At 40.4% G+C, this 9058-nt stretch overlaps 1 protein-coding gene across 1 annotated transcript in view; it reads right to left on the bottom strand.

Annotated features, from left to right (window-relative positions):
* Positions 1–8799, bottom strand: part of TMEM207 (transmembrane protein 207) — an 11681-nt gene extending 2882 nt beyond the window's left edge. The window contains exons 1-2 of the mRNA XM_018576389.1: positions 8590–8799; positions 1728–1772 (exon numbers count right to left, since the gene is read on the bottom strand). Coding sequence (XP_018431891.1) covers positions 1728–1772; positions 8590–8696 — 152 coding nt within the window. The 5' untranslated portion in view covers positions 8697–8799. The remainder of the gene's footprint in view (positions 1–1727; positions 1773–8589) is intronic.
* Positions 8800–9058: the final 259 nt, after the last annotated feature.

Below are 9058 nucleotides of genomic sequence, written 5' to 3'. Positions count from 1 at the left end.
GGTTTAAGGAACTGGGGGGCCCCGAATTTTCCCCCCCCCCCCCAACGAATGAGTAAGGGGTAGTTGTTACTCCTACTTATTCACCAAATACAGTAAAATAGTAATTAACCCCTTCATGACCAGTGACAGTGTACGTCACTGGCATTGGGCCCATTTAAACAGACTCCAATATTTATGTGTATCTCTAAACTAGTGACCTTTGGGGGCTTTTAAATCGTTGTCTATGGATGTTTTGGGGTACTGAATTCTTTTGCAGCTTCACTGACGCACAAATTTTTTAACCAGGTTAAAAATTATGTGCATTAGTTAAACTGCAACAAAATTCAGTACCCCAAAAAGTCCATAGATGACGCTTTAAAAGCCCCTACAGGTCATCAGTTTAGAGATACACGTAAATACTGTCCCTAGAAATATTGCCCTCACTCCAGCGTGCGTGGCGATACCCAACATGTGTAGCAGGATCGCCGTTTTCATACGTAGGCGCACCAGACGCGTGTTTACCTAAAGACGCGAGGGCTCGCAGGGGCGAGGGACTTTAAAAACATTTTTAACATTATTTTTACATTTATTTTATTTAATATTAATTTTAAAAACTGTTATTTTTTTTTACTTTACTTTAATTGCTATCACATAGGGGGGCTTACAAGCCCCCAATGTGATAGCAGATTAATGGTGACAGGTACTCTTTAAGGTGATACTGGGGGTCCAAAAGACCCCTAGTATCACCTTTACACTTGAAATAAGCTATTGAAGTGCAGTTCGCACTTCAATAGCTTATTTCTGGGCTTAGGAGCCCAGCACTGACAGCTAGAGCTGTCAGTGAGCCGCCAGAATCGCTTCTACTTTAAAGCCGACAGTCGGCTTTACAAGTTTAAATAGAGTCCTGGCAGCAAAAGCCGCCGGGAGTCTGTTTAAACGGCCCGATGCCAATGACGTACACTGTTCGTCACTGGTCATGAAGGGGTTAAAATTCCTATCAGACCTAAAGGGTCTGATATGAATTTGGGGGGAGTCGCACCCTGGTTTTTTTTAAATTGTTTCTGTGGTCTGTCAACAGTTAAAAACTTTTCTGCATTCTGTAACAGCTCTTTTCTACTTTGTTGACATCGGGGATGCTCCCAAATGTCAACAAAGAGGAGGACAGCTGTCACAGAATAACACAAAGTTCTCTGCTCCTTTGATTCATTCCAAATGACATTCGAGAAACATTTCATATGCATGCAAATTTCGTTATCAAAAACATTCGAATTGGTTCAGATTAATTATTTCTATCATTCGGAAATTTGGATGCATCCGAATGTCTGAATATACAGAAATGTGTACTAATTTCAATTCAGAATGAAACAAATCGCACAGCTCTATGCTAAAGCAACAAAGTGACAGAATCCAGTGTTTAAGTAAATGGCTTTTTCTGGGGTAGCTGCCATAAGTTATATGGTGACTCCATGTCCTATTAGAGGATATTCAGTAAATGCTGAAACCTCCATTACCACACCACTGTCAGGAGTAAGACCATTAGGGGTGTTATATTTCATTCATTCATTTCATTTTATTCAGAATACTTTGTAGGAACTATAATGTCACAGGAAACCTTTTTTCCATCTTATTCTCACATTTTGGTAGTGTTATTTTATTATGTTGTAATTATAAAATATTTAGAAAACGAAATTAAAATATAACTGTGCATAGATTTGAGGTAATATACATATATCACCATGTACACTTACCAAATATACCACAGATCGATTGGCTGCTCAATATAATTGACACATCTAAAATATAAAAAAACAAGATAGTGAACTGTGCGGTAGAGAAATAATGATAAACAATATAGAAAACAACATACTTTTTATTTATACGCACACACACAACATTTATTTACATGCATATAGTATTATATGTGTACAAAACTACATTATTGATGATTTATCTATACTGAACTTATTATGTAATACAACACAGCACAGGGGCTCTCAATGGGTAATCAGGAATCTCAACACAATGTTCTAGCATTTAAAATGGCTTCTGAAGTTTTTGCTCCTTTGGTCACATCAACTTTGGGAAATACCCGACTATTCTGTGTATGAGTGAGTATGTGACTTACTACCCCTCTATAATGTAACTGGTTTAGGTGCTTTGTGATGGGCCCTGTCACATAGGGCTGGGAAGGAGCCTAAAGCCAAGTTGAAATAAATATTTATTTTTCCCTGGTTCTCGTGGGCATACAGTCTCCTTTAGGGCCTGTTCACATGAGATCAGGTCCTGATCAGCAGACGTGGAGCTGCTGATGCATTGCGTTTTTGGCTGCGTTTTGGCCACGTTTTGGATGCGTTCCAGCAAAAAAATAACTTTTTTTTTGCTGGAGTGGGGCTGTTAGTATGTTAGCTGCAGCGCAGTGCGTTTTTGACGCGTTTGCGTATCCGTTCCGTTTCCGGACCTGACAAAATGTGACATGCAGTATTTTTTCTGTCGTAAGCTGAACGGACTGCGCACGTGAGAACTGGAGCCCATAAAACACATAGAGATACATTGGGATGCATTTTGAGTGCAGCAGCGTACGGAGCCGGTCAGCACACAAAACGGACGTCGTGTGAACAGGCCCTTACATCCATCAAGAATGTAGTTCAGGAGTTTGCCTGAATGGCTGTAGCTTGAATGGATTGTTTACATGAGGATTGACCTCACATTACATGATTTAGGATAATCAAAAACAGATTAAACTGAATCTGTTCAATATGGTTGTAGTGTTTATGACCAGCTGTAGACTTCATTAGCTGCATATTCATGATGCATGGACAACCATAACAGATGAGCGTAGCCTAAAAACATGTGAAAATTTCAAATGGGCATGATCTTTTGAAAGATCACTTTTTTGAATTGTTGCAAAAGCATGCAATAGCAAATGACTTCCATGAGTGGACTGCAGGGAGAGTATTATGTATTTATTTATTTTTTGCCATATCGTGACCATGTGAAATCTAATTTCTATGTAATGGTTGCCCAATATCATACGATTCAATCTGTATACTGGCTCTTTCCCTACTAAGAACTGGAGAATCTGTTTTGTATAAGAGATATTTCTGCCATGTTTATGGCCAAGTTAAGACATGGGTATTGCACAGCAGGCTACCAATAAGAGTCCTATACTACTGCTTCAGGATAGAAAATAAAAGCATTTATTTAACAACTGTTTAATCAGTTTATCATACTAGAATCCATTAACATTTCACCAATCAAAAACATCCATTAACATGAATATATTTAAAACATGAACACTATTTTAGCCACTGCTAAGAATGACAACAATTTCTACTACATTATTTTACTTAGTTACTACATTTAAATTATATCACATAGGTGAATTAAAATCTCCTCCCTAATGATTGACATTGCAGATCACTTTTTATACACTCCTGGATGGGAAGGGGGTTTAACACCGCGGATGTCAACTGGTTAATACCCCCAGTGGAAATATCAATTATGTTTTTGTAGCTCTGCCAGCATATAAAGCATATAAAACATAATAAAAATAAAAAAATTAAATCAGTTTGAATAACACATCAACTGAATGACTGGTTTTATTAAATAAGCTAAATACATTTTTAGATGGAAATTGCACAAAAACAACAAGCATGCTGCTGATAATGTAAATGGCTGTTCTACAAGTAGTTTATCTAAAAAATAATCAATGCAGCCAATACTGGAGACAATAGCAAGAACCACAAGATATGGTTTCCTTTTTTTTAAATGTTTTTCTGATAATACCTGCCTTGTGTCACTGTATGTCATGTAAGAACGCACTAAAACCTTTTATCCTGACAATTGCTTTATAAAGTTTAATTATTCTAGAAAGTTAAGTATCTTGAAATGGAGCAATGGACTATCTCTGCCCTTTAAGCAAGGAATAATAATCATTTAAGATTTTTCAGTTAACCCGGTTCACCCACTCAATGTTTCAATGCTCATTAGTGATTGGTTTCTCTTCAAACACAGTTGGATTTTTGTACACGTATATTACATTTGATTGCATGCATGGATATCTATATAAGAGCTAATTGCTAAGGAAAGGGTTTATTAGCCACATATTATAGTCTTAAGAAAATAATCTACGTGATTATTACTAATTGAATTGAAATTTGGACCATATGTTATAAACTAACCTCCTGTAGACATAGCAAGAACAAAATATGAAAAAACACACTCCTGGTATATGAACACACTGCTGAGTGTTATGTTCTAGGACAGTGATCGCGAACCTTTTTGAACCCGAGTGCCCAAACTGCGACGCAAAATCAATTTATTTATCTCAAAATGCCAGTGCTGAAAATAAGTTTAGTATTGCAGTTTGGGCGCACGGGTTTAAGAAACCTTCAACATCACTGCCTTAGGCAAAATAGAGAAACCTGCATATTCAAACATTAAGGCCCCATTCACACTGAGCGACACTCACCTGGGCGGATTTCCGCGCGGCCGGGATAGCGCGACTGTTCAGGCGACTTTCCAATGACGATCGCGCGACCTTCACCATCGGGCTGCATGCAAAAATCTAAAAATCGCACAACATTCGCGGGAAAAAGTGTCCTTCACGAGCGACGGGCGACATGAAGCTGTACATTAAAACAGCTCCATTGAAAAGCATTGGATGGCGACTCCTTGCGATATCGTGCAGCGGAAATCCCGCGATAAAACGCCCAGTATGAATATGGACCCGGACGTCCCGGATCGCCTCTGTAGTCGGGTCGGTCACAATCAGGCAGCGGCGGTGACCTCTAAACAGGCAGATTAGACGGCCGCTCGCGGGGGCCTCCCAGGGTCCTAGTGAAGAGGAAGCAGCCGTCTAACCTGCCTGTTTATTGGCTGCCGCTGCCTGATTGTGACTGGCCTGGATCGCGTACCAAGGCGATCTGGGTCAGTCGGATCTATTTCAATTGGTGGTCCCTGAACCTGGGCTCGTGTGCCAGCAGAAAGGGCATCGTGTGCCCTCCCTGGCACGCGTGCCATAGGTTTGCCGCCACTGTTCTAGGAGATGGTGTGCAGAGCTCTTCAAAACAGGGAGAGGAACCCTGTGAATCACACATCAAAAAGTTACAATATACTAAAGATCGCGACTACCTGTGTAAGTACTGGGGAACCTGGTGTGGCTGGCACAAAGAACTGAAATAAATAATATATAGTATGTGACTTACAGTTGGGAAGTCATCAGGTGTGTCTTGAAATCCCCAGTGGTATGGCTTCGGAAATCTTGTAAACTTGTCGGGTCCGCGGCAGGTGATCGATGAATGCCGGACCGAATCTGGGATACCGAATCCGTCGCTATCCCACTTACTTGGCTGGCCAGGCCGAGCTGTGGCAGCTGGAGACGGAGAGGGGTAAATGTCTGTCAACTGGATGACACACCTCGCCGTGTGTCTCAGCACCGTGTTCGGGAGAACAATCAGGGGTGCGCTGAATGATACGGGTCAGTGCTCGATGTCAGAGGGAGATATGCTCTGATGTGAGAAAAACCCTATGGCAAGATTGGCGGCAGGCTACGCGTTTCGAGGGTTACCCTCTTTGTCAAGCTTCAGGCAGATGTAGAGCGCGGGAAAATGGTCTACTATTTTAAAACAAGGACACCCAGATCTAGCCATGAAAGACGCTGCTGGCCCATCCCCTAGGCGTTCTCCAGACTCATAGTCTCTCCCCCATCGGGACACTCAGCCTATCACTGGGCTAATCCTAATTTGATTCCTCCCCCTGTCATTGTTTTAAAATAGTGGACCATTTTCCACTATCCACTAAGTGATGAATAATTGTCTCATAATTGGTGAATGATAATTTTAATACACTAGTTTCTCTCCTGTTTCTGCCAAATAACCAAACTAAGCATTTCCAGATGGAGTTTCTAAGCCAGCCATTCTCAACTAGGGTTCCTTCAGCGATTGCTAGGGTTCCTGGAGCTATGGATGACTGACCTCTAATTTGATGGTGCCTGTATAGTTCCTGGGTCAGCCTCACTTGCTAGCTACATGTAATGTGTCCCCAGTCTCTGACTGTTCCCAATCTCCAACAACCCCTATAGCATGTTTGCAGTCTCTGACCATCTCCCGTAGCATGCTTGTCTATGGCCATCTCCTGTAGCAAGTCCGCAGTGTTTGACTGCTTTCTGTAAGATTATATTCACTGAATATTATGTGCTGGCCCTTGGTGATATCAGGGGCCACACTTAGGGCTCCCTATATGAACTACCACCACTGCTGTACTGTAGATATATGATAGATAGATAGATAGATAGATAGATAGATAGATAGATAGATAGATAGATAGATAGATAGATACTGTAGATATTATTCTTTGTTGCATCTGTGCTTCTGCTCTCTTGCAGCCTCTTTGCATCCACTCCCAGTTTGCATGCACACACTCAAACACGGGCTGCATGGCATTTCTTAGGGAGAGCTTGCTGATATAGTCAACAAAGGACTGTGCCTGTATATTGTGTGGTGAAAAGGCCACATGTAGACTCTGCCAGAAGCCTATGTGACAGGGTGAAAACATAGCAAAACAATAGGTAGACAAGGACAGAGTGTTGTCACTCTGTAATGAAAAATGTTTAAACAAGGACTGCCATGGCAGGATCACCATGTATTAAAGTAGATCTGAAGCCAGAACTTTATTAAGTTTTGGATAGAGTAAGGTAGTATTCTAACCCCCATCAGTTTTTCTTTTGTCATTTGTGTTCCACAAGGGAGATTTCCCTTCACTTCCTGCCTAATAGTCACAATAGGAAGTAGGTAGGGTTGCCACCTGTCCAAGATTCACCCGGACAGTCCGGGTTTTGAATGCTGTGTCCAAGTTTCATGGCAGTAGAAACCCGGACACAAGATGTCAGGCATACAGGGGCAACCAAAATTAAGATAGGGGCTACTGGCCCGCCACTGAAAATAATCTCAACTGTGATATTTTCATATGAATAAGGTACGACTCATTCTCCCCAAAAAAAGTCAGCACGTCACTAGAGTGTGTTCGGGTTTCACTTGAAGAAAAGGTGGCGACCTTAGAAGTAGGGGAAATCAAAATCCAAAAGAGAGGGACATCCCTGGTGGGCAGCAAGATCACCAGAACTAGTGTCCCCAGTGTAATATTTCCCATCTATTCCTATTCTGATGACAGCCCAACATTTTGGATTTTCTTTTACTTTCACTTTCAATGATAACAACCACCAAAAGGAGTAGGATGAATCTTCCTAAGGGCTAGTTCATACCAGCCACAGTGCGTTCCGGCCCGATTTTGTGAACTAGCCCTAAATAAAAACATATCAGGTGATCTAATCCCTTTCCACTCTAAAAAAAAATTGGCTTCAGTTGTATTTTAATTTATTGAAATCAGCAGATGTAAAAATATTAAATATGAGTTTAGAAATTACTTTAACACGGTAACTTTCTATGAGATTTTAGTAATTGGGTTTAGACATATTTTTTCAAAATGGTGATAACATATCCAGGGAATGATTTCTGCAAATCCCTGCAGAAAATACAATTTGCTTCTTCATTTACACAGAAGTCTTACTACCAGAAATGAGTTTATAATATTTGTTAATGTAGCAAAATACAATTTTCTTGTACAAGGAGAGTTGTACTAAAATGCTACTTGCCAGTATACCTACCTGCATTGTGCTGGTGGACCTAATGAAAGCCAATGTACTCTTAAAACAAGACATTTTACACTACCTGGCATGGGATGACTGGGAACCTTTGGTGTGGAGGGCAAATACAAGTGGTCCTTTTTTTATGGTGGGGACAGACATATCTTCCAATGCTAGCTTGCAATGCTCTTGTCATTCAATCACATCTCAGATCCACAAAGGGAGTCGATGCTGGAAGACTTCCCTCTACCAGGCAGTGTGGTTGCGGGTCTGAACAGTTAGCTTTTATGCCCACCATATATCGCTGTCTGCAGGTCCCACTCCAATTAATGTCTAAATATTGAAGGATCTCAATTCAGGGTCACTGGCCCAACATCTTCTTAATTCTGGCACAGGGGGAAAATGCCCCCTAAGCCTAGTCATCTCTTGCTATCTGGTAATTGAAAACTAATAAGGTACATCATCAGTGAAGGTAGGTTTCCTGTTTCCAGTTTTTTGCAAGACATACAGAGTGTACAGCAATCTCCTATGAGCAATACAGAACTGATGAAACATGGTGGGTGGCTTTATCATGCAATTCCAAAAAGGTAATAGGTTAGTGTTCTTTCCACATTATCACTGTTCTATGTAATCAATCCTGTGTTATTATTTGTAAATTATTATCGTGGAACTGTAGCAGGTATTCACTTTTTCCCCAGAACATGCCATGTCCAGAGATTTATTTTTCTTTTTTTATAAATCCATTGAGTACATCATTAAAATATATATCTTGAAAATCCTGCCTGGCTGAGGCAACCACATCTATCAAATCATCAGCTACATATGAAATACTTCTTTTTACACCCTGTGATCAGCAGTCATGGACAGTTAGAAAGCATAAATTAGATTACATGCAATTAAATGTGACATCAGGAAGTAATGCATATTTATACACCTTATATGATTTAACTAAATTAAAGTACAAAGAAATGCATATATATATATACACTGGATGTAATGTTACCTGAGGAAAAGCAAAATAGACCACTCCAGTAAAAAGGTTCAGGAAATAGGAGCACGCTGTTTTAAACTTCATTATGAATGTGCAAAATCCTATTTAGATTGGCGCTGGCAGCTCGTACGCCAGTCTCCTGTGCTTTTGAAGTTTTCTGCTCTGGCAGCTGAATTCATTAGGGAGTTTTTCCTGTGTGACCAACTGATTACGGACTGCAGAAAGTGCTGCTTTAAGGGTGTTAACAGTGAAATGAACATTTGTTTCACGTCATTAGACACCATTGCAACACAAACTCTCCAAGTATAGTTCCCTACATTCAGGAGTCACAATTCTGCATATAGATGGGTTTCTGAACTCTAGAAACAACAAAATATAGGTTTAAAGTAAGAGTAGAAAGTCACTTTAACACATTATAGCAAAAGAAGAAATCACTTTTGGATTTT

The sequence above is a fragment of the Nanorana parkeri genome, unplaced genomic scaffold (genome assembly GCF_000935625.1).
Source record: "Nanorana parkeri isolate BGI_ZX_2015 unplaced genomic scaffold, ASM93562v1 scaffold66, whole genome shotgun sequence".
Taxonomy (NCBI): Eukaryota; Metazoa; Chordata; class Amphibia; order Anura; family Dicroglossidae; genus Nanorana; species Nanorana parkeri.
This window is presented reverse-complemented; position numbering and strand designations above follow the sequence as displayed.